Source organism: Pocillopora verrucosa, chromosome 4, assembly GCF_036669915.1.
Source record: "Pocillopora verrucosa isolate sample1 chromosome 4, ASM3666991v2, whole genome shotgun sequence".
NCBI classification, from domain to species: Eukaryota; Metazoa; Cnidaria; class Anthozoa; order Scleractinia; family Pocilloporidae; genus Pocillopora; species Pocillopora verrucosa.
This window is the reverse complement of record NC_089315.1, coordinates 688,073-713,377: the sequence shown is the minus strand read 5'-3', so window position 1 is coordinate 713,377 and position 25,305 is coordinate 688,073. Positions and strand designations below refer to the sequence as shown.

General features: G+C 36.8%; 2 protein-coding genes across 3 annotated transcripts; one reads left to right on the top strand and one right to left on the bottom strand.

Moving 5' to 3' along the window:
- The first annotated feature begins 3,787 nt into the window (after positions 1-3,787).
- Positions 3,788-10,299, top strand: LOC131785336 (uncharacterized). 2 transcript variants are annotated; one of them, XM_059102215.2, is made up of 2 exons: positions 3,788-3,914; positions 8,037-10,299. In XM_059102215.2, exon 2 carries the CDS (start codon positions 8,039-8,041, stop codon positions 10,139-10,141), a length of 2,103 nt encoding a protein of 700 aa, XP_058958198.2. In that variant the 5' UTR covers positions 3,788-3,914; positions 8,037-8,038; the 3' UTR covers positions 10,142-10,299. The 2 variants fall into 2 exon arrangements, with proteins under 2 accessions (XP_058958198.2, XP_066022184.1); XM_066166087.1 differs by lacking the exon at positions 3,788-3,914 and adding an exon at positions 6,945-7,071.
- A 488-nt stretch (positions 10,300-10,787) lies between these two features.
- Positions 10,788-25,268, bottom strand: LOC131785365 (integrator complex subunit 5). Its single transcript, XM_059102254.2, has 25 exons — positions 25,222-25,268; positions 24,750-24,954; positions 24,029-24,156; positions 23,458-23,509; positions 23,189-23,291; positions 22,779-22,874; positions 22,059-22,248; positions 21,773-21,905; positions 20,826-20,889; positions 20,322-20,422; positions 19,332-19,390; positions 18,977-19,149; positions 18,185-18,293; positions 17,284-17,406; positions 16,818-16,885; positions 15,924-16,144; positions 15,094-15,203; positions 14,915-14,948; positions 14,296-14,462; positions 13,644-13,858; positions 13,064-13,134; positions 12,402-12,550; positions 11,738-11,842; positions 11,439-11,499; positions 10,788-10,959 (listed from the first exon to the last, which is right to left on the bottom strand). Exons 1-25 carry the CDS (start codon positions 25,249-25,251, stop codon positions 10,856-10,858), a joined length of 2,871 nt encoding a protein of 956 aa, XP_058958237.2. The 5' UTR covers positions 25,252-25,268; the 3' UTR covers positions 10,788-10,855.
- Between the last annotated feature and the right edge of the window lie 37 nt (positions 25,269-25,305).

Here is a 25,305-nt window from a genome sequence, read left to right as displayed (position 1 = left end):
ATCGGAAAAAACCCAAACGACCAAACAAACCTAGATCATTTGATCTTGATAAAAAGAAAACAACTAAAATAAGACATATTTGATATCTTAAGGAATCTAATAGCGCCTGGCAACCAAGTGACATTCTAAAAAGGCGCCATGTTAGGTTTATGTGCTATGAATCTATGTACGATGGCGTTGCAAATTGGCTAACATAAAACAGACAAACAGACTAAAGATAACTGATATTTCGGTGTCACCGTAACAAATTGATACAAACGTATCGTGCGGCGAAGGTAAATTACAGGGAACTTTACAGCTTGCTTTTAGTCTAATTGCAGGTGGAGACTGGATGTTAATTGTCTTACAGAGAATATTTCGTTTACCAGAATCAAATTTGTTAACGCAATAACTCAAATGCGAAAACGTCCCAGTAGGTCATATTTGTGTGTTTTCCAAGTGTTTAGTTTTTCGGTGTTACCGAATTCATTACCTTTTTAATGTTTTTTTGTAATTTTCATTTAAACTTATTCGCCACACCACAATAAAAAAATTTACAAGGAAGAATGATAAGGTAAGAAAATACAGAAACAATTCTTCCCTATGAACGCCTCTTTTAGTTTCTTAGTTTATTTTTGCCTTCCTGATTTTACGTTTACCTATACATATTGCATCCGTGAAGAAAATATTTTTTCCTCGTTTTAGTCCACAAAGCGCAGTTTTAAGGGTGTTCACACCGGGTTCTTTGAGTTCTTTGCAAAGTGCGGTATAAATTATATGATCTTGGTCTAAAAAGCCTGCTTCTTCATTTTTTTTAAAAGCTTAGCAAATAGAGGTCAGGTTAAATAAATAACATGACGAAGGTGAAATGGTTCGCATCATCATCAGGCAAAACTCCAGCCGGTGAAAAGTTTTTTTTGACTCCACCTGCACCATATGTTTTTTTTAACTTTATCTTCCGAAGAACGGCAGAAAAGAAATACCGGTACTGCAGATATACATAATGTTTTATTTCAATTGACCCATACGATCGGCAAACTTGTTTCCGAATGAATTCCTTTGAAGTCCACAAATTGTTTCTACAATGAATAAAATTTAAAAGAAAAACTTGGTAAAATTCTCCTAGCTTTCTATCAGCAAGGCCTTCCTTGACATAATGCTGTATTCTCATGTATTTCAGGATTAGTTAAGGAATAAGTATAGTGCAGGGCAAAATAGAGAAAGAACTTGCCCCAACAGCCATGTTTGGGTGAGTGTAAAAGACCTCTTTGAAACATATCTTCTCAAGAACCGTGACTGGTTTCATGTTTGGTTGTGATATAACGTACGAAGTGACACGCTTTATCAGGAACTTCTTATTTTGTTTGGCGAAAGTGAGACGCATTGTAAGGTTCATAGAATATAGCAAGTTTCGCCGTGTTTTCTCCAAAGTCTTTTCGTGACCTTAACAGTGAACAATTAACACGTCAGCAGAAAACAAATCGAGCGAAAAGGATCTCCCAGCTTTCACTTCGGGACAGGGTTTGAATATTCAGTCGCGACGTGTCACATTATAATAGTAGCAGCGGCAGTCGTGGGGAACCTTTTAGTTTTGTATACCATAGTCGCTAACAGAAACCTGCGCAAGAATCCAACAAACATCTTTTTTTTTCCTTAGCATCATCAGATCTTCTCACAGTGACACTATAGTTGAGCCATTTGAAATAAAGAGCATCTCTTTTCATTTTCAGAGAGCATCTGGAACAATAGAGAGATGATGTGCAGGACGCGGGTCACATTGTACCTCACGACTGTCCCTACCTCAATTTTGACTCTTTTGGCCGTCAGCGTGGATCTATACAAGATTCTCAGTGATCCTGGGAATCCTTTTCGCCTTTGCGGATTCACGACTGGGAAGAAAGGTTTGACAGTAAGCCTCATAATATGGCTTTACAGTTCACTGTTGGCCTCACTTCCCGTTATGGCAAACAGATGAAGAGCTCGTTCATATCGAGCTCTGTTATGTTTCCTTGCTTCCGCCCTTTTTTCTTCCCATCTCTGTTCTGAACTTCATTTTACTAATCATGGTTACGAGTGGCATTTACCTTATCGTTTCCAGTTACCACAAAAACGTCGACATAGATAACAGCCGAAGAATGCGCTCCACCGAAGAAAATAAGATGTATTTGAAGAATGAACAAAGTGGTAAGGAGATATTTTACTTAGTGGGGGCTTTATTATGCTGCTGGTTACCAGGCTCCTGTGTCAGTCTTCTCTCTTTCCTTTGCAGAAGCGTCTACATCCCATTTAAAGTTTTTGTGGTGCGGTTAATGGTTGGTTACCTAAACTCCGCACTCAACCCGTTTCTTTTGACATTTCTCGACAAAAAATTCAGAGCTGCCGTGTCAGGTTAAAATATTTTGAGTTAAGATCTATAGTTCTTCTTTATTTAAAAGTTTGTTCATTAATCCTCGTTCCATACCACACGAGAACGTAACTATCTCGTAACATGTTATTTATTAGAATATTTGTAATTTGTGATGAAGCCGGAGCGTTTGTTTGAAATGTCCCATGAAATTGACCAGCTATAAAACCCAAGAATTTCGTTTTAAAAGTGATGAAAGGTGGGAGAGCATCCTGATATTGTTACAAACGAAGAAAATAAGCTGTTTCTCAATAGCGTTGTGCCAGAGGACACTGAAATGTCAACAACCCTTACAGCAAACGAATGGAACTCTATTCAAGCCCACGCATTGTTCTTAATCCGGCAAAAGCAGGCAAGGGAAGGCCAAGATGACGGCAAGACGTGGCAAAAAACAGTCGAAAAAGAGCTTAGAGAACAAGTACTGAGAAACCTGAATTGAGGCAGCCATATGTGCAGAGGATAGCGTGGCCGTGAGATCGAGTGAGAAGGAGTGGCCCTATTCTTCACAAGGAGAGGAAGGAACAGTGATGATGACTGTATGTAACGACTTTTTCAATGTAAGGCCTGCCCGGCAGGCTACATCCTGTTGTAGAAAGAAAATAACAAATACAGACTTCATTCACAAAGAGTGGAAAACCCTAAAAATAATACCAGTTTTAGCCATAAATCCAAAATACGCCTTAACTGAAACGGAAATTTATGGATCAGTGTGCCCTTAACAGAGTTCAGTACGTCATACATGCAATGGGACACGTAGGTAACAAGATGCGGATACTTTTAAGAAAATTCACGAATGAGTCAATTGTAGGCTGAGCACGTATCACCCCACGATTCATATATAGTACGAAAATTCGAGACTGACTTCGCTCACCGCAAGTGTGCTTCTGGAATTTCCTTGTTAGTGTCTGAGCGGAGGATATACTCACTGTAAAAAAGAAAACCGGAGCTTTATTGGGCCTATTCTGGGAATAGACTCCACCTAACCTGTTAGGTTTTCGAAGTTCAGTCCTTAGAAGTAAATATGCATGGGGGAATTACCTTTGCACAAGAAGCCGATAAACCTTGGTAAATAATTTCTATTCTTGTATAGGTTGATTTACAGGGTTAAATTTAGCGTGGCGTGTGCGACTCACGATCAGGAAGAGGTTAGCAAAGAGAGGGGATCCTGATCTCTCGTTTCACGCACGAATTTTAGGACAGTTCACGCGTCACGTACACTGTAAACAGCATTTCAGAGAAATCTTGAGGTTTTCACAAAATGAAAGAAAAACTAGTCATGTATATTTCGGGAGGCAAATCAATCCTCACACCGGTGCATAAATTCACGAATCACTCTCGTTTGCCGTTTGCCTTTCTCAGGAAATAGTTTAAAGCGTGGAAACACAGACGGTGTACCGCTTTGAGGAAATGTATAAAATTGAGCAAACTTACCGAGAAGTTCAAATGAATGAAGTTAACCTCTCTGGATCAACACGACGTATCATCTACCATCGCTTCTTTGCCTCCACTTTATACCGAGTGATAATCTGAAGTAAGTTATCAGCTTAACTCTTATTTCATTTTAATCGTCTATAAAACTGATGACATCAACAACAAACGATAGCTGTATTTTGAGTGGAGTTATTGACCTCGATGGAATTTGTTATTTGAGTTTGCGAACATCTCATTATCCTACCTTTGCAAACTGGCGTCGATGATGTTAAACTATTATTAATTTAGCTCGCGAAGAGTTCAAGTATCCCTTGACTAACCCTCATAACAAGACGATTAAACTGAATGCCAAATTTTCGATTAGTGGGACGGCACTTATCGCAGAATATTATCCGGGAGTTTATGATATTATCTAATCATAGCTGGCAAATTTAACTTGATGTTTTGAGGACTAGCAATCAGTCACGCGAACAACTGACTAGAACTGTTTTGACCTGTATTGATGGCTACTGCAACGTTACCGTGAGAATTTTACAATAAAAAAAATAAATCTTGATATGTGAAATTGAATAGTACTTAAGAAACTACGATCTAGTGTGACTTTTAATGTGTAACTTGAGATAAGAATTACGGCCTTACTGCGGTTGTCTTTTTGGTTGTCTTGTTCGGACTCAAAGCCGGACGAGATTCTTTTAGTACAAAAGGCAAAATTTTCTAGTGTGCTACTTTCTTTGTTATCAGTAGACCTTTTTCTCCCGCTGTAAATAAATAACTCAAGGGATTTGAACCTCTATACGTTTTTATAAAACGTGCAGTACGACGAAGGCAGTATTATGTGCACAAAATGGAAATCTGTAATTTGCGAAATGCAAATCTTTAATCTCGAAAGGAGAAATCCAGTGTAATTTGCGAGCGACAACAACTGCTTAAAAATGTTTTTACGGATAACCGGAGGGGTAATTAGAACATGAACTGTTCGCTAGAATTTTCTTCTTTTCCTCTCTGTTGCATTTCAGTAATGCAGCCTTTAGTTTGCAGCCCACCAGTGAAATTTTCCATATGAAAATGTATGTGGTTACTCAGCTGGCGTTCAAGAAGATATATTGTCTTTTAAAAAATTGTCAACAATGCAGCTGGCTCATCGATTAGTGGTAGTTTTCTCAGGTATTCAACTGTTGGTGTCCTATGACAACGAAATCGTCTAAAGATCATTATTAGATTCACAGATTAGGGGGACTTTGCTGTCTGTGCTAAATGTGAAAAAAGAACATGTAGGAAAAAACCGTAGCCTTCGAAAATCTCACAATTTAGTTTTCCTGTGGGAAAAGTGTTTTTTTACTTCGGGAACATACATACTATTTGAAATTTAATATTACGGGTGCTAGTAAGGTACATCTATTTAGTATTTATGTTAAAAGTCGATTTATAAATGAAAATTCGTGCTTCTCGTTTTAGACAAACCAAAACTTGAAAAAAGGAAAAGTTCTTGGTTTGACACAAATAAGTCAAGATGAAACTGTATTAATCTTGACGAGCATCTAAAATCTCGTCTTTCCAAGTAGGACAAAACTAAAATGAAAAGAAACGTTTTATTTGTTTTTATAATATCAATGGAACTTCAGGTGTTTTTCCAATGTCATCAAAAGTTCGGCTGACAACAATATTTATCTCCCACCTCTGCAAAAAATTTCTTCGTAGGACTCTTTTGGAAAGTTGGACAATTTTTCTCCATTGAAGAACCTTTAATTGCCAAAAGCCCCAATATAGGAGGTAGACATACAAATCCTGTTTAGTGTAAATATTAATTAATGGTCTTTACGATCTGTATTATTCAAGTCCAAACTTTTCTCCTCCGTAAGGGTGAGCTCAGTTAAGCTACATGAAACTTGCTTGGTTTTTCTAAGAGCTGTTTGTAGAACTTTCAAGCTGGACAGTCTTTGATAAGGGTGCAGTTGTGGAACAAGTAGATTAATTAATAGAGTAATAGGAAAAATACCCCACTTTGATGATGCAGCGTTAAATTATTAATGTATGAAGACAACTAGAGTCGAAAATGTGCAGAATGGAACGGTTTAAAGCTAATGTAGTGAGAAGGCTCGCACACCAGTAGAGTTATATATCCTCGCCGGACACAGACAAATGTTTGTGCTCATTTTTCCTGCAGATTATACACTATCATCCTGATCCTCAGAAAAAAAGGATAAGGATGAAAAAGAAATCTCTACGTATTGAAACTTGGAGGGAAAATTGACATCTGGTGAACTACAGCAAGAGAAAAGATATATTTCCTTTGTAGGGAACATTTAAAAGTCTGTCATTCAATAATTGACTTCTATTTCAATTTATTCTTGATTTTTTTTTTAGTCATGAACTCCATCTAACAATACCATAAGAGATCTAGAGGCTTTAACCAAGCAAAAGCGTAAGCTGCAAACTGTTTTTAAAGTCAAGAAGTCATTTTATTTGATGAACATAACACGATGCAGCCAATATCTCTACGTGACCTTGAACAATTTCAAACCGTAACAAGATGAGAAAAGATTAACAGCATGCCAGTTACATGCTACAAATCATACTCGGGCTCGTTTCATACGTGGTTGTCTTTTCTTGTCCTTAATTCACGATAGAAAAACTTTGCAGCTAACAGGAAAAAGAAAGTAATTAGCTAGTTTACAACATTTCAGTCGCTTTGGGCAACACAGATAAGTAAACATTCTTTTAGAGAAAACAGAAACCGAAAAACATGATATTCCAAACAGCATTTAGTTGGGGAAAAGAAAGCTATTTAAACAGGAACAATAGTCAGCGTTGTAAACTCAAATATTTAAAGTTTAACTTGAACAAACTGCTGAAAAGAAAACAAAGAAGTAATGTGTTGAGTATTCTTTCAGGTGCCCAGTGAAACCTTCCTTCCACAAACAATATGGTTAGTTATGGTGAGAACTGTTCATCTGAAATTTGCTAGGTCAATGTCAGCTCTAAATATCGTACAATCTCAAAGGCTCCCATTTAATGAATTGACGGAAACAACCATATGTTCAAACAACCCTTCAGTAAAGAATTGCAAAACAAGTACACACCGACGAATATTGAATTAAAATGAACATTAAGGTAGACTCATGCAGTTTGACATGCCTAAAACCCTTAAAGAGGACACACTCTTTGGAGTCAGAATCATTTTCCCGCGGACTTCGAAACGAGAGGGTACTTAGTCAGAGAAGCTTTGCAAGGGAAAAGGTTTAGGCTTTAAACAAAAGGTACTAGTATCAGGTAGTGCATGTTATTTCTCTACGCTGATATATTTTTCAATTTCAGTCCATTGTTTTCAACATTCGTTTGTTTGAATCCTTTTCGCAAAATAGGGTAGGTCTTTGGAAAAAAATATTCAGGGAAGCAAAAATTAGCCGGACCGATAAGTAACCTTAATCGAGTGCATATACAACTCTCGATATATTTATTGAATGGAAAGTGTCATCGCGAAAACACTTTTGGTACCTTTTAATGTGGATATCATGTCGTCAATTTCGAAGAATGATCACGTTTATTAGGATGCTATTAAGAATTACGTATATATGATAAGTGATATTGGTTTTGAATTATAGCGGATTCATGCTTAGGTTAAATCTTTCCATTTTCCGATTTAGTTTAACACGACTTTTGCTCGTATAATCACATATTGGTGGATATGTGTGAACATGATTTAGATCAACAAGGGTCTCACTAAGAGAAACTCCTTGAGCACTCTTTAACCCACGACTCACGCAGATGTTTGACTCAGAAATATGCAAAATGAGTTTTACCTGGCAGTGCAAGGCTGGGGAATCTCGAACATCTTCGAAATCTTTTTGAAAACACACTCAAACAAATAAAAGATAAAATCTGGCGGCATCTTGTTTAGCGGTCACTCGCTTAGACTCTTTGTTATTATTTGGTCATTTCTCACGTAAAAAGGACGGTCACTTCACTCAGTTCCCTCAGATTAACAAGTCCTCGAAATGGGACATTGTTGCTCAAATCCTGGCAATACAACAATTTTATGCTCCAACAACTTGGAAAGTAAAACAATCATTCAACAAAGTTCCAAACCCAAGAAGCTTTGTTACATGATATTCCTAAGAAATCCTTGCTTTGCTCACTCAGTATGACGGTTTATAAAATCGTAGATTTTTTTATAGTGGTTGCTAATCATTTATTAATGACAACATTTTCACTCTCTCGATAGAAATGAATCCACCCTTCCGAGTAATACTCGTTGTTTTGGCATGCGCAAGTCGTACATGCTATGCTGACGTCCTTAACGACGTAGTAGATGCAATTGGGGATGCTGACATGAAGCTTGCCAAAGAGCTAAAAACATTCCGGAATATTTTGGGTGCCCTGTCCCGCCAGGTGATGTTGCAGCAGTTTTTTACCGAAGAAAGAATCAGATCTGATGGCGACTCTGGTGTAAAGCAAGTACGTCTTGGGCACGATGGCACGCGAAATTACTACTCGGAAACGCACGGATTTTCTAACAGGCTTCTAGCAATTCACGAACACGCCAATAATATTCGCACAGTTGGTTTAGGAGAATTTATTGGTGTTCTTAACGGAGTGGAATTCAGGACCAGGCACAACGATTACCGTCTCTTCAAGGCCAGTAAAAAAAGTACAGACTACCATGCTACTGAAGAAATTCCGTTTCCAGAAGTCCCACCAGAAGTCAAAAATAAAGCTACGATAGACGAACAAGTCGTTGAGATGCGCGAATGGTTCAAGGCGTGGAAAGATCAAGATTATTCAGTTAGAGATTACAGAAAGTACTTCAAGCCAGTACTCTGTTACCTGGAGGGAGCCTGGGGCACTGCAACCGAAGATATTGACGAACCTTTCGAGAGCGACCGACATTTCATTGACGCAACATCCTGGTTTGACTTACAAGAGAAAGTTCGCTTTACCTCTTACACCGGAAGAAAAGACAATCTGGAGAACTTTTCCTTTCTACCAACTACAATTATAGATATAATCAATGGCACCATCCCCGTCTTTGCGCAATGGAATTATCGGATTCTGTGTCATCCCTTAAGTCGAGACGTCCCACTCAACAGGTTTCGTATGGTTGATGAGCTGCATTCAAGACTTCCCGCCGAACGGAAATATGAGCAACAGATAAATACCAGAGCAGCAAGATTCCAACTCAATCCCAAAGACTCCAACAAGTGGTCCGACGGATTCAATAATAATCCCAGATTCACTTTGCTTGATAAACTCATGGGAGAGATTCCTGGAAAGGACAACTATGTCGGCAATCTGACTGATGAAGCATTTAACCTGGCTGCCCAGAGTATGAACCCCAAGAAACCAGGAAAACTGAACGCTGCTTACTACCATCGACTGTTCAAAGTGCTGGAAAGAGACGCCATGGGACAGTCTATACGTCATCGTGGTTATTCAGATGCAAACCTGTACGTGGCTATGACCAGTCAACCAAAAGTAGCTGGAATGAAACTGAAAACTTGCAAAGGACCAAAGAGGAAACCACGCTGCACAACGGTCTCCCAGAAGTACACGTACGCTATTCCACTTGAAATAATCTACATGACGCCCCTAAACAGATGGAATCCATTCAATCTTGAGTACAAAGGCTCAGAGAGAGAGGCGTATGGAAAAACAGTATTTCAAGGCGGTCGCTCTGGCGGAATAACTCCCGAGAAGGCTTATAATGGTACCAACAGTAAGAAATACTACCAGACACCCTCTGCATTTTTCACAGGGCAGGAGATCAGCACTGATTCTGCAGACACAGCCAGAAACAGCGTTGGTGTTTTGGAAAGAGATGGCAAAACCGTGCGGATCTGTCGAGCAAGTGGAACGCGGATCTTCTTTCCAGATATAAAAGGTGTTGGAGTCTTGCGTCAGCGTTATCCCATCATGCCTATCCATGGAGAAGGCAGCGCCGTGTGGAAGGAACTTGAAGCAACGAAAGATCTGCTCATGAAATCACAATCCTACGGCTATCTCTATAGGGAACCATTTGCAGGCTCTGGTGTTTTGCCAACGGCACCTACAGATAGACCACTAACACTTCGAATGGCAGACGCCACAAAGACTCCCCCAGGTCCTCACCAACATGAAATAACTTTGGAAGCTCAAGAAGTGAAAGACGCAAAGACCGGAAGAAAGTCGTTCAGAAAGCTAACGACGACAGGAGCCGGACACCAACATAGCATTTTAGTTTCTTGGAGAAACAACAACTGGGAGATACGACGGTGCGATAGTTTCGACAATGAACAGTACAAATGCCGGGACCAACATGGCAAGTACCTGAGTGAAGACAAAAGTGCGTAGTGGGACGTTAAGGTTTTGTCTTTCGGAGGCTGGAAACACCATTAATCTCTTACGAGGGCCCAGATGATTCTTTGCGAAATCTGTGATTTTTGTCGTAATGAAGTAACCCAATAGTCAATAGCAGTGTAAGCAATATATTTAAAGATCAAACAATTAAAATGCGGAAACAAAAGTTTAACTTGTGAGTCGGATAGCGTTTTCTTTTTCAGAAAATTTAAAAGCGTGGGAAATAGATTGACCGTTATCGCCATAGAGTACGGATTTTCCGGCCACCAACAAAAGAATATAACAATCTATCAATTCAATTCACTTCTCAAGACCGTCCGTCCGTCACTTAAGTCCCAATCGCAATAGCAGACAAATGGAAAAAACGAAACAAAAAAACCGACAAAACGTTCTTTTGTTGTTGTTGTTGTTGTTGGTTTTTTTTTTTTCACATTGCTGATTATACACTCGAAACTAAAGCTTTGTGCGCAAGCATTTAGAACAAAGGGGGATGACTGGGCACGACATCGTGGGATCGTAGTCTGGTGGTTGGATTACCTCCACCACCATCCGACACAAGACCCCTTTAGATATCGTTGGCATCCCGCAGAAGTTAAAAAAGACAAAAAAAGACAAAATGAACCAAAACAGACAAAATATGACAAATTAAAGGTAACTGAAAGTTAACAATTTATTTACATTAGCACGGTACAAGTCTTAGAAACAAATTTACCAAGATTCGTCAAACACACGAGCATAATGATGACCAAGTTTTTCAATGTTATTCACAAAGATCGCCTTCACCACTTCCTTTTGAGTTTTGAAGGCTGTTCCTGAAAAAAAGAAGTCATAACTCAGTGGTTTAGAGCGACGATCTTTTTTTTAAAGCTCAGCGCGATTTTGCTGACAGAGCCATTACTTAGCTTGCCACGTAATGTTTCAGAGTACTCTTCTTAGTAATGAGATGTATAGCAAACTAGATATCTTGACTTCACAAAATGATGATGATGTCACTCGCACTGACTCGCAGCGTGATATTTCCCTGTACAACAGTGTTACAAAGGCAAAATTACAGACCTTCCGTTCATTTTTCCCCTCTTCCCCTTTTTTAGTCACGGGACAAAAATATGAAGATACTAAAATAATTCTCATTTATTACAAAGCTTGCTGCCTCACAAAACAACACAGCAGGTGCGTAAAATAACAAAGATAACGTTTAGATATCATGATGCAAGAAGGTAACAGTAAGAGGAGATATATCCGGAATGCGAGAGAATAGGAATTATGCACCCCAAATAAGAAGTTTTGTTACCTTGCTGCCACCTTTGCCGAGTAGCTTCTGGTGTCATGGCAGAACTTGGAGGAGGAAATTCCTTAAAGAGAAACGTCAATGTATGGAACAGAACTCAGTCTTTCGACTTATACTGTCGAATGAAAGTTTTGCTGTTCATTTTTCTGGATATGCATGCGGTTGACATGATTTTCATGTAACATCGAAAGTTATCTGTGAAACGTGTTGTTAATTCAAGGGCTGTGACAACCTTGTAAATTGAAATATTAGGAAATATTATACCACACCAGAAAGACAAGTAAACAATGCCATGTACTCACCTTAAGGACTTTCCACATGGTGTTGAGTATGGTGTAAATTTCCTTTGGCTTCAGGAGACCAAATACAGCACCAACCCGACTAAGCGGAGGAGGCAACCAACTTGCCTACAAAAAGAAATCACAGTGTTACTGACCAGCAAAGTTTTTCTTCCTCAGCCGAAAGAGACACAGGCTTACATCTCTATTAATGAGATATATTCATTCCTTCGTAATGACTCTCAGAGGAGCAAAAAATTGAGTGATTACTTAAAACTCTTTCGAATGTGGTATAGAGGATTCAGTTTTCTTTTCAAACCCAAAATTACCAAAGAAACTGAATGACGAGGACAGATCCACAAATGTTTCCTCTACCGATGGAATAAAAACCCAGAAATGAGCAGAAGGACACTTCTTGTTCTCGACGAGGAAGTCAGTGTTCTCCTTTTCGGGCAGTAACCGGTAACATTTACCGCTTGTAGTACCTCTTATTACCGTTTAAAATTGCTTGCAATTCTTGAAAATTCAACAGGTAAATGGATTGCTGTACCGGTTTGGAAATTTATTTTACCTGTCATGCTTAAAATAAGGGAGAACACTCGAAAGTTCTTCGCCAACTAATTGTCACGTATTTCATAGGCTCTGCTATGTGAATACAGCTTGCACTTCGCTTCTTTGCATTACTCACCTTTGTCATAATGTCTGTTATGAAACACGTGACTTTAAAATTTAGTGATGATTGGTCAACTGTCGAGCCTCTATATACTTCCCAGTTGGACATAACAGTTGCTAGCAGACTGGACACTAGAGGGCTGCATTTGGACAGTGATGAGACACCTGATGAGGAGTAATGAAATAAATTATGAGAAATCTCAGCACTTTCCTTGACATGATACCGTTTACTTTAGGTGAGTGTTATGAGCTGTTCAGTACGCTCAAGACAACAGCAGTTTTAAATGGAATGAGGGAGCACGTATAAATCAGTCAGGCCTATCATCACAAAAAGCTTAAAGTGAATAGCTACGTATTAGTTGGGCGATGTACTGTTTCGCGGTAACAGTCATGAAATCCAATGATGATTGGAAATCAATTTGGGTAGATACATTATCAACGGAACAATCCAAAAAATTGAAGGGTAGATCCATCAAACAATCCATTGGTGCTAAATACAGAACACATTTTATGCCCCCCTCAAAAAAAAAGGGTCGTTCTGATCTATAGCATTTTCGTTTTAGGTCTCACAATTCATGACCTTTACACCTCAGTGATGTTTCTAAGATCTAAACAATACCACAAGAAGTATACAAGTATCAATCAACAAAAATATTCAAGAAAAAAGGAACCACATACCTCTTGCCACAATGCTTACAAGAGCCCACAGGATTGGATTATCGTCAAATGTTTTCTTTATCCGTAAGTCGCTGTAACAAATCATCAGATCAAGTATGTTTGGATAGTTTTCTTGGTGTTGGCGAACGACACCGTACATTTTCCATACCATCATATTGACATTGCTTATGTTATGATGTTACGGAAAATTTTTGTCGCATCGACATAAGCGTTACATTCCCCGATCATATTATTAGATTGCCACTTCTGAAGATTGAAAACGGCTCCAGTAACTTCTGAATTTTCAGATCTGCTTCACCAATTGTTCCTCTTACAAGGTAAATATTTTGAAAAGATGAGCTGAATATACACATATTGGAAGGATGTTTATAGAGTTCAGAAATCCCAAGGAACTTCCGTCAACGTATCCCTTAGGCTCTTTTTAAAAAATTCCCTGGGAATTGTTTCCTACAGCTAATTGAAGTACCGCAGGGTGTACGATCCCAATTTTAACACTAGGGGGGAAAGAGATCTTGAAATCTATAAGATATCTGATATCCCAGGGAAACACCTCCTCGAGTACATGCCTATGTTAACCTACCGTTCAATTGTAAACTTTAGACTTTCATCATCTGGCCAATCAAAGCTAATGGGTACAACATCTGGACACACAAGCTCCATCAGCAGCAACGATAAAGAGTCCACATATTTATGGTGAAGAGCAAGGTTAGAACCGTCTGCATCTCCCTGATCACACGTGCACAGCATGAACACAACATCCACAAACACTTGACTCGTCTGCTGCCATACTTGTGGCTAAAGAAATGTAATAAATGCAATTTTTTTTAAATTGAATCTCCCAGTACTTGTCAGCTACAGAACCAATTCGCGCTCAGTTCCTCTCCTCATTTAATAAACCAAATCAATGATGAAACATATGACAAAATAGGAAAAGAGAGACAAGAGTAATAGCTGGAGACAAGAAAAATTAGGCGCAAAAGCAAAACGATAGAAGAAAAATATTTGATCAAGCAAGACAGCTCATGTCCATATTTGGTTTATTTTAATGCTATCAGCCTTTTAATACTACATTATCGTTATTTGTTCTTTGACTTAACATCATCACAACTACAGTCTGTATGTTTTCCAACTCAGAATGATATTAAAAAAATTCCCTCATTTCGAGATAACTTGTTCGTGGAATTAAAGGTAATAAGAAAATAACCTAAACCAGGGTTAAATCAGTACTTCACCTCAGGTGCCTTTATTCTGTTGTTTTTCTCTATGTTACCCACAATTCCACTGAAGAAAACCGACGAAGGAGTTAAAGGAAGGTGCGAAGAGATATGAGGGTTTCTGTTTCTCTCCAATAATGACACGTTAATGTTTGTTAAGTCCTTCTCTGAGTCACTTGGTTCAGCTGTTATGCAAAATCAATCAATCAATAAATCGGCACAGGAGCGTGCATGTATGAAATCATCAACTGAGAAAAATTCAAATTTATTTTAACTGATACCACGCTTATGGAGGATGAATGTCTGAGGTATTCAGGGATTTTTTTAATCAGGTCCCAGAAACCATTCTCATGGCTAACAAGTCCCTGCAATTCAGCCATGGTGTCTACTCCAGTCGAATAAATTTTACAAAATATCATTGTAATTCACAAACAGATGGAAAGATGCTCAGAATAGCGCACTCTATAGTCTCTAACCGTCCACATCTAAGTTAATTTGGTGGCACTAAACATTCAAGCACAGACTGAAGCAAATCCACCAAAAAAATTCAGCCCAGACATCAACCAAATCCCTAAAAGTGCAAACTCTGAGCAGCATGAATTGAGAGTTCTCAAGCTTGTTTGATATTCTAACTAACCTGGTAAAATTCCACCAAATAAGGAAACGTGCTCCTATAAAAAGCAAAATGACATCAAAATGAAAAGCTACCGAGATACGAAAAATTCAAATGCTCAAATGTATTGTCCCAGGTCTAGCTAAAATTTATAGAACTGGTGTGGTTAACTTTTCCGAAATCTTTTCCTCCTGCTAGCCTACCTTTTTAAGTGTTCCCTCCACCAGAAGTCTCATCAAGTAAAGTCTGCATCTGTCATCTTTGGAGAGAAGAAGAACCATCTGTCTGCAAAGTTTTATGGACTTCACTGTTTCTGCAAAGAAACAAATTAAAAACCTTTCCGACAATTAGTGTTTGATGAAAAGGCTCGCCACAAAAGAGTCCCTTGGATTTTTCTGGTGACTTCAAAAGTGCTCTTATTAAAGGTTACTGAATTTTTGCTACTAGACCAACATGGTTTTGAACTTTTTTCTTTAGGTTAGCACTTGGTTTTAATGAAATAATCTGCAAAGAAAAAACAAACAAACAAACGTGTTCTTGTGTGGTGGATTCTGTGTGCCAATTCTTTCATGGACTAGATATACAGGTAAAATATTCATCCTGTTCCTCTTAAGAATGGAAAGGTGATGAATTGGGAGGCGATAATTAATTGCGAAGAAACTGGAAATCTTCCTGCATAAGTCCCTTTAGATGGAGTGCAGAATAACGTTAAAAAGAGGTTTTATCCCATGTTTGCCTCCTAAATTAAAATCTACTTGCACAATTTCAGTAACTTTCAGCACTTTAAAAATTGACTAGAAAATTGAGGTGAATATCGGCCACAAGTCTTTAAGTTCCCTCTGTTTGATACGATGGCATGAAGGAAACGGAAAAAACACAGAAATATCTAAATGCAGTTGTAAGCTAAGGAGCTAAATTCTTAGGGGTATTATTTGTTTGCTGAAATTCTTTCTTCATCATAATCTTCACACAAAGCAGTCCGACACAAAACCCATGCAGAGTGTTGATCATCCAAACAATAACAAGCTCTCACCACTTATGCTTCCATCTTGTTTTCTCACTTTGTTTAACAACTTGTAGAACAGCCCCACACAGTTACTACATATTTTCATCATGTTAGAAACTTTGTCTGGCATAATTTTGTCCAACGACAGAAGAAGCTCCAGAGACTTCAAAGAGACGTCCAAGTTTGGATGAATCAGTAAATTAGTCAGGAGGCTGTGATGTCTTTGAAGTGATGTACACATCTTTGACCTGTATTGGTTGGAGATTAAGATATTTGTTATTCATGATTAAAAATAAAACTTAATTTTATACTAAAATTCATGCTAACATACATGAAAACAGGTGTTCCTTGAAAAAGTTCCTGGAAAACACTGTTGTCCTGTGTTTAATGCACTGGAGTCTGTATTGAATGGCCTGGGTTTGAGTTCAAATACCTCTCCCCACCACCAAGGCAAAGTTGTTCTGGGGGCAGATAATGCTATCCAGTGGATAAAATACTATCCAGCGGATGTGTTGACAATACATGCAACGCTATTCCCTGTATAGCATAGTATGTATTTATCCAGTAGATAGTGCTACCACAATTTGAACAGCCTGACCCCGCAGGGGCGCAAACGGGTATCAGTGAACAGTCACAGAAATCCTGAAAGCAGGAAGTAGAGGGGGGAGGGTGAGGGTGAGGGAGGGGTTGGTGCAGGTTGGTGGTACATGGCTCTTGTCTCTCTTTTCTGACTTTGTCATACATTTATTAAATTTTATGTATCAATTATATTTCTTGATCTAGTTTAAAGCCCTGTGATGATTCACTACAGCAAGTTAGGCCTCTTCATTCATAAGATGATTTTACCTCTTTCAAATGAATAACAAGTCTTCTTTTATTAAGCTTGGCAACAATGTTTTTTTTATTTGCAATATCACGTACCTCAGCAGATTTGCATTTTTGCTTCCAATGGAAATTAATTCATGAAGATTACTCAACAAACCCAGCAACTTAAAAGAAACGACATGATCAAAATAAGATTACATTTGTCTACGTTTGTCTTTATCAAGTCTAGTATATATCTCGTCTTTATTTGTCTATATCACTGTTTCTTCCGTCTAACGTCTTTATAAACGCATTAAGCTCATCCAGGATTCATTTTGCTTGCAGTTAAGTTCCAGTTTGTGTGAAAACTGATAAGACAGATGTAACTACTTGGAAAATGCACTTTTTAAAATTAATAATCATGAGATCTGACCAATTTTAGTCCAAAAGTGTAAATATCAGGATCCAACAGTTTCATTTTCATTCTACCTTAAAAATGCTGGACTCAACTTCAAAAAGTTGATTTGGTTGAAAGAACTGAAAAATTAACTTCCTCACAATGATAAATGTGATGGCTTAGTACCTTCTTGGAGTGTGATGCAGTGCCAGGATACTTGCCAGTTGACAGACATGTTTTCACAACATCATCCAACAGCTGTGTGTAGTACAGCTCAAGATCACAATGCAGTTGAACAAATAGCTGAAGCTAAGAACAAACCATCACTGTCAGATAAAAGCTCTACCTGTAAACTGTCAATATCTAGACAAAAGACAAAATTTCAGTGTAATCAGCTACTGATGAAAATTGCCTTTTCCCAGCACATGCTTTCTATGGGCCACTGATTGGTCTCCATCATTTTTAATGAGAGCCTAAAATAAATGGCTGTCATGAATGATAATTGACAGCTAAGGAACTAAAACCTGACTGTCATCTAATATCATCTCATTAATATTATTTTTTTCATTTCAGGTATATTTATAATATTATGCTAACATTTTAAAGAATTCTTTTTACAAGCAAAGTCACAAATTTTACCAGTTTTAAGCACCAGTTCACTTTGTATTCAATTGAATCTGCATACAAGACTGACTGATACAGCCTCTGTAACCTGTCCTTATGTACACATGTAAAACAGAACACCTTGCAGAATTTGCTAAATCTATGTATGTACATGGATCTGATGCTACTGCATATTGCATGCAACCCCTCTCCCCCCGCCCTCCTTCCTCTGCAGCAATGCCTGTCTTTCCTTTGACACTTCAGATACTTCAAGTACACTTACAGAAACTTGTAAAATCTTAGAAAATTCAGCTATTTATAAATTAGCTCTTAACCCTTTAAAGGGGGGAGGGAGGGAGGCACAGAGAACTGTTTACATCTCAGACCAGATAATGTCAGCAGACAATTATATGTGCATATTTTTGCGCAAATAGAGGCTAATACTTATCTACTTCATTTAAGTTACAAATTGATGACATCTTACTGATTGACTGGATCTACTATTCAGCAGAACATGGTTGAGAATCCCTGCTGCTAAAGTTCTTCCGCTGTAAATGGCAATGGTGACTAACATTTGAAAAGTGTTAGAAACCCTGTAAACATAAAAATTAAAAGTTTTTTAAATGACTTGACCACTTCTCCATTGAGATGTACATGTACATTTGTAATTAGTTATGAGAATTTGGTGTTTGATCAAGATAACTTCTACCTGATAAGTTTGAGTATTCTCATTAAAATAACTGCATGTGGTGCTACATTGGTGGGAGAGTATAACAAATGAAGGTAATTTGGTATCATCACCTGAGTTGATGTTGTAAATTGGCCACTGTTGAGAGTTTCAAGGCTGATGTTTAACAAAGAGCCAATGCCCAAAACGTCAGCTTTGAAACTCTTAATGGTGGCCAATTTATGTTATCACCTCAGTTGATAATATCAAATTATCTTGTTATTCTCATTACCTGTTTGGTGGATATATGTATAGATATTATAGGGAGAAGTTGCATCTTAACCACTTTTGGGAATTAAAAGTCAAAGGACACTAAAGAAAAATTAAGCAGCACTGTCTTATATTGTACATAATGGTTATGAAATAAAACTTAATTTTGACTCCAAGAAATTAAAAATTTAATTAAAAAAGATCTATTGGCTGAGGAGGCTTGCTTACAAACATGCACACACAAAAAAATAAACTAATCATGTCCCCAACTTAAATTTTTACATACATGATGGAACTTTTTTGTCATAAAGCAGAAAAGATGTTTTCTGGAGTACTAACTTGTTCCCAGTTGACGTGATAAGTGCCTGGCACAGATCTTTTGTGTGATGAGCCATTTCTGTAAGAAATTCACTCTCTGTTTTTCTAGTGTCAAGTGAAGCTATGGTTGTGTTCTTGTAAAACAAGCTGTGCCTCTCTATAGCAATGTCTTTAAGTCTAGTCAGCAGTAATCCCTGCAAATTTACATCATTTGACTTAAATTTCTTTTTTCGAGTACAAAGGAAAAGAGGCATAATTCAAGTCAATACTGTATCATTCATTACAATGGTTAATATGAGATCTAAGAGCACATCATGACATATATATCAATCAACTTATTCCCCATCTTTCTTATTAATTAAGTTACATAACTCACCATCGTTAAACTGAATGTTTTCTGCAATTCAGCTTGAGCCAAATCAACCTCCTTTGACTCTGCAGTTAGTTATGAAATACAAGACCACAAATTATTGACAGTAAGATGCTCTTTTGTTTTATACAGTGCAAGATTATTCAATGGGAAATAAGCAATTTTCAAATGCATGCAAGAGACTTGTGTAATGTATATTAACTAACATGCATCCAGAAATTATTCAACATACTATAAAAATTACATCGAGTGACCATTGTTAGAACTTGATGCTATCTTGGAAATGATTTCAAGAATTCATTTGATTGAATGTTTTGCTACAAATGCAGTCTCCGTTTTTTCCATTCTGTTACTTTCAGAGCACTTTCTCTCAATCAAAAGCTTCAAAACACTTTTGTCATATCAAATACATGTAGAGATTTCATACAGTCTTCACCCAAACATTTAATAATAATAATAATAATTATAATAATAAAAATTTGAGTATTTTGTTGTGTGATTTACATACAGTTACTTTACTGTGTGAATCATTGTAAGGCACTACTGATCATTTTTGTTAGAAATGATCAGTAGTGCTCTACAATGATTCACCGATAAAAATATTCTATAACAACCTAAGCCTACCATATAAAATGTAAATGAGACTTACAATAAAATAAAACAAATCAGGTTAAATAATGCTCATAAACACTTACTAGATAAAATAAAATTCTGGTCTAAAATGATTCAAGAAAAGCCAGACCAAAAAGGTAGATCTCAAGATTCGCATTTAAAAATTGTCAATGATGGGATAGCATGCAATTCAGCGAGCAAACTATTCCACAAACATGGTGTGTATTAATAGTGTATTCTTACATACTGTTAGTGCTGTAGTACTGATGAACACTGTTAGTACTGTCAGTAGTACTAATGAATAAGCAAAATCTAAAGGAAATCTTTCCTAAAACAGGCAGCATATGGAAAAAGTAACACCGAATTTTGTATTTTAACTGATACCTCTATCTGTAGGCTTCTGACAGTTTTCAAGAAGAAGCTGAAACACTTCAAGTGCTCCTTCCTCCATGTTCTTTATGACATTGACAACTGATGACACCAAGCTGAAGAACATTGGGGGGAAGTAAAATCTTCAAGAAGTTTTCAATAAATAAAAATAATTTCCTTATTGGGCAATGGATAGTATTGAACTAAAAGTTAAAGTCAAACAATTCTCTAATTCTATATGTAAATGGTAATGTGCTTCTAAATGATGATAAAGCTGAATGACACTGCATGCATATTTGGAATGTGCAATCTAGTGCAAAATATAAAGTTTTCCACATGAAGGAGGGACTAAGAAAACAAACAAACAAACAAATTTTCAATAATTAGTATGGTGAGAAACAAATCAAAGTGCTGGAAATATTATTTTGTTTGTGTGTGATAAAAATTATGTGTCACTAGCTACAGTGTAATCTGGTCAAACTATTGCAGCTTTATTCATCTGATTTGAATTTTTTTTACCTAATTTTCCATTCCCCTCTCTTCTTAGACTGCTCCAGCAACTGAAGAAGGACTTCAGGAGTCACTTAAAAATAGGAAAAAATAAATTTAACAGCAATACATGTTCAGTCAACTAAATCAACAGGCATTGCCATCATTACTGGACTGTAAATGTTTTGAAACAGTTTAATTTTCATGTTTCTAATTTGCCTTGTAATTAAAATGAATCATTGTTTGAAACAAACTTTAAGGTTTTATATTACAACTAGAAAGAAACTGATTTGAAAACTTGTCACAAGAAAAAATTTGAACATAACATAATTATACAACATAACTGTATTACTTTGGTATTTACCTAATTATAAACCAAATATTAAGAACAGCTGTATGATTCCCATTATATATCATCTTAATATAATTTTGCAAATCACATTTGATGGTTCAAACATCAAAACTAAAATTCCCACCACAAAGCTTGGTCTTTTTGCAAGCTGCTCCATACTAACTAAGAAATTAAAAGAATGAAATAGTACATAATTTGTACTATGTACACATACTTATTGACTTAGCAGGAGGACCTGATAGAAAATATTTAGCTTGAGGTCATCAAGTATGGACAAGATGCAACAAGGTCTGTAATGTGTCATGACCAAAACCCAAACATTATACCAGGATCTGGCATGATCTGACTCAGTCAATAAGTAATTAACTACAGACACACATCAATTCTCTTCCTTCCTTTCTTATTTCAGCTAGCATATCACAGAGCTGCAACAATGGCCATTCACCTTTTTCTTGCCCTACATGTACTTGGACCATGACTTACAAGCACTTATACATGGATTTTTTCAAATGTTTTTCAATGAAAGGAAAGGTGAGAGCAGGGTCTTAGGGTTCCTATGAAAATAAATTTAAATTGAATTCACCCCATGATAATCAAACCCAAAAAGAAACAAAACAATACTTACAGGCAGTAATAAATTCAGTGATAGATCCCCTCAGTAAGTCAGGTGATGATGTAGCAATGTGTAGAAGAAAAGGAAGAGTGGATAACTTTTCTTCTCTTTCAACATTGGACTTTGGAGAGGTTGCGATACTTTCCTGAAAATCATAAACACAAAAATACTTGAAACCAGTCTTGATAAATATATTCATGCTGGGGTTCAAATTTTTCTTTGGTTCTGAATTCTTCAAAGCAGCTGATTTTTTTTCTTTGGTTTGTAACTAAGAGAGAGAAAGAACAGCTTCACTTACATGAAACATGGCTAGCAGGTTATTCTTGACTTCTTGGGAATGTTGAAGAGAAAGGTATGTCAGAACATGCACTACAGTGGGGGTCATGACAAAGGTATCACCACCCCCTCCCCCTGGGGAATGACTTGCTGTGTATTCTTTAAGTGCAGCAGACAGCAACTTAGGAATAAAGACCTGATGGAAATGAGACCTGCAGCAAAAAATGTGTATTTTAATATTTACCTCATAAACAATAGATCATCAATAGAGACTGATGTACTGATGATGTTCACAAAAGTTACTGTACTATACTTATAAATCACATTAATTTATTACATTATTATAGTTTACATTAAAATCACATTTATTACATTATTACAAATTTAAGTTAATTTATTATGTTGTTATAGTAAATTTACATTAAAATCACATTTATTACGTTACTATAAATTTAAAAAACAAAAAAAAAACACAGACCTGTTTAGAAATCAGCTAAAACAGTTCAATGGGCATTCACATGTGTTTAGACATGAATACATGCCAAGGGTTGTTAAAAGAATGATTAAAACTTAATAAATGACTTGCAGTGACTTTGACAAGCATACATGTGTAATAATTTCGGGAAACTCTGATTCTTACACATTTGGCCTACAAAGAACTAGTAAAGTATTTCTGTGCATGGTGCCATGATATATGTGCTAGGAATCTCTCCATAAACAGAGGAAAATCTCATACACATACCCAATATGAGCTACAACCCAGTCCAAATGAGGAGAGCTGTTCATTGCTATTTGAAGCAGACACTGCACACATACGTCAGCCTCACCACGGCTAACTCTGGCAAATAAAAAATTTAAAAACAATAGTTGCTATTGATAAAAAGTTAAAATTGAACTAAAAGGAACTCAATAATCATTTGTTTGGTTGTTTTTTTTTTAACAAGATTTAAATAACAACAATTGACTATGATCATGTCTGCCTTCTGTAATGAAAACATTACATGTAGGTGCATTACTTTGCATTTTTAAATAACTATGAATTATTCTTAGAGCTGAATAAAACACCTTATGAAGCAAAATTACTCTCAAGCCATTCTTACACAGACAAGAAATATGTTACACTGCATGCATACAAACATACAGGTAGCTTACAATTTAGCACTGCAATGGACTGTAATATCCATCAATCTTTGAACAGCAGGAAATAACATCCACTTATGAAGACCCTCACTTAGAGACAAAGTTATGCCAGTGGCTGTAATGAAAATATAATTATTCATGATATTAAAAAAAGATGAAAGAAATTTGTTTTTGTCACAAGTATAGACATTTGCATAAATCTTTTATCATCCAATTAGACAGGCAAGGGGTGTAAGGGTGTAAATATTCAGCTTAATCATCAAAATGCTGGTCAAACTGACCTCTCCTTCCATTATTCTTTGTGACAACTTGCCCAAGAAGGTTCAAAGACCACTGCATAGAAATAAAAAAAAAATAGATTATGAGTTTTAATAGGTGCATAATGCAAAATAATTTCTATTTAATTTCAGTTGTAATTAACTGGAAAGTGGTCCTGAGAAGGTTCTGGTTTATTTCAAAATTAAAAACTGCAGTTATAATAAATTACAAGGTCATATGCTATACATATTCATACAGTTTGTATCACTACACTGCACTCAAAGACACTGAAGTAAGGTTCTTGAAGAGTTTGCTTTTGTTACAATTAAATAATCAGTAACAAAAAGAGAAAAGAAACCAAAGAAAAAATAAATCAAACAAAATTTTTAAAAATTAAAAAGAAAAAAAAGGAAGAAAGGAAAACATAAAAACTACAGGTAGAGAGAGTCTACCTCTTCAGATCAGTAGAAGCTCATAATAGAATAATGTAATTTGCCTAGCTCAGGAGGAAGATGACAGCAAAGATGCAATAAAAAGATGAGCCACTGCATTCATAACCTTAAAATCAAACTATCTGAACACTGTCAGTATTACCTGACAAATAAGTGGTGCCCAGGCAGTAGGGTTATTATCAACAAATCTGCATACAACTTCACTGACATTCTGTAAAGCAGATATTAACTCAGGGTCCAGGGTATCTCTATGACAGGCAGCTGTAGTCCCTTAAATGCATTAAGAAACTAACCTCAAAATAGTCCTCTTTATGCATTTGTTTGATCAAATGTTCTTTTTGAGACTTAATGAAATTTATACTTAGACCTCTCTCACCACCCATCCCTGATGATAGAACTTATTACAGTCTAAAGATGGCAGACACTACATGAGGTTCTACAGTCAAATATACATCAGTGACATATAACACATGACATATAACACATTTACACACACACACACACACACATACACACACAACCATAATTTCTTAAAGGCACTGAAGCCTCCCCCTATAACATTGGGATGGTTCCATCCATTCAGAAAATGAAAATGATGTGCTTATGTAGTTTGTAAAACTGTAAAATCATGAAACCACTCTACTATAAGAAGGATAATTGCAAACTCTTTTCAAAATCAATCTCCACATAGTAAGAGAGCTTTTTAAGCATATTACCTGCCAATGGACAAAGTGCAACAACAAAAATGTTACCGGGCTAAGTTAGAATTTGAAATTCAACAACAACAGAAAAATCAGCTGTATTATCTCACGGAGTGCACAGCTGTAGACAAATATGCAAACACACATAGAAAAAAAACGTACCAGATAATGCTTGCCTTTCTAACTCTACCATATATTTTTGAACAGCTTCATGAAACACATCGCAGAGTTGCTCTAAAACGGCATGTCTTGCACAAGGAAGAGAGTGCAGCAGTGCAATCGCACACTGTGTTTTCTCAGCGTTGGACAAGATTTTCCCTGTTTCATCCTTGCCACTCAGAAAAGACTGCAGACGAAGCCTTAAACTCTTGTTTTCAGGCAAATTAAAAAAAAATTATGAAAGTACACTTGTGAAATCAAAATGTGAGTTTGTGCGTTAATCAATTCAATTTCTGGATAAATTTACAAAAACGTGCATGCATACCATATTTCGTAAACTAAAACAAACCAATCAAACCATTTTATTCAAAGTAAGGTAGAGCTAATCAATATAAGATTAAAGATTTATGGGTTCAACGGTGGAGAAGATGAATTTAAACAGACTTAAGGCCTGAAAAAATGCTCCGAGATTTACCTGGGATTCTTCCGCTGCTTTGTCCGCCATTTTGCATCTAGTAGTCGTTCCAGTCTTTTTCTTGTGTGGAATCTCACCGCAGAC

Bases quoted from the DNA above. Each gene is read 5' to 3' on its own strand.
- LOC131785336 (XM_059102215.2), top strand. From the start codon at position 8,039: ATGAATCCACCCTTCCGAGTAATACTCGTTGTTTTGGCATGCGCAAGT.
- LOC131785365 (XM_059102254.2), bottom strand. From the start codon at position 25,251: ATGGCGGACAAAGCAGCGGAAGAATCCCAG. The intron at 23,292-23,457 runs GTCAGTTTGACC...TTTTCATTACAG, and splicing joins AAAGAATAATGGAAGGAGAG to CCACTGGCATAACTTTGTCT. The intron at 18,294-18,976 runs GTTAGTACTCCA...TTATGTTTACAG, and splicing joins ATCACGTCAACTGGGAACAA to GGTTTCTAACACTTTTCAAA.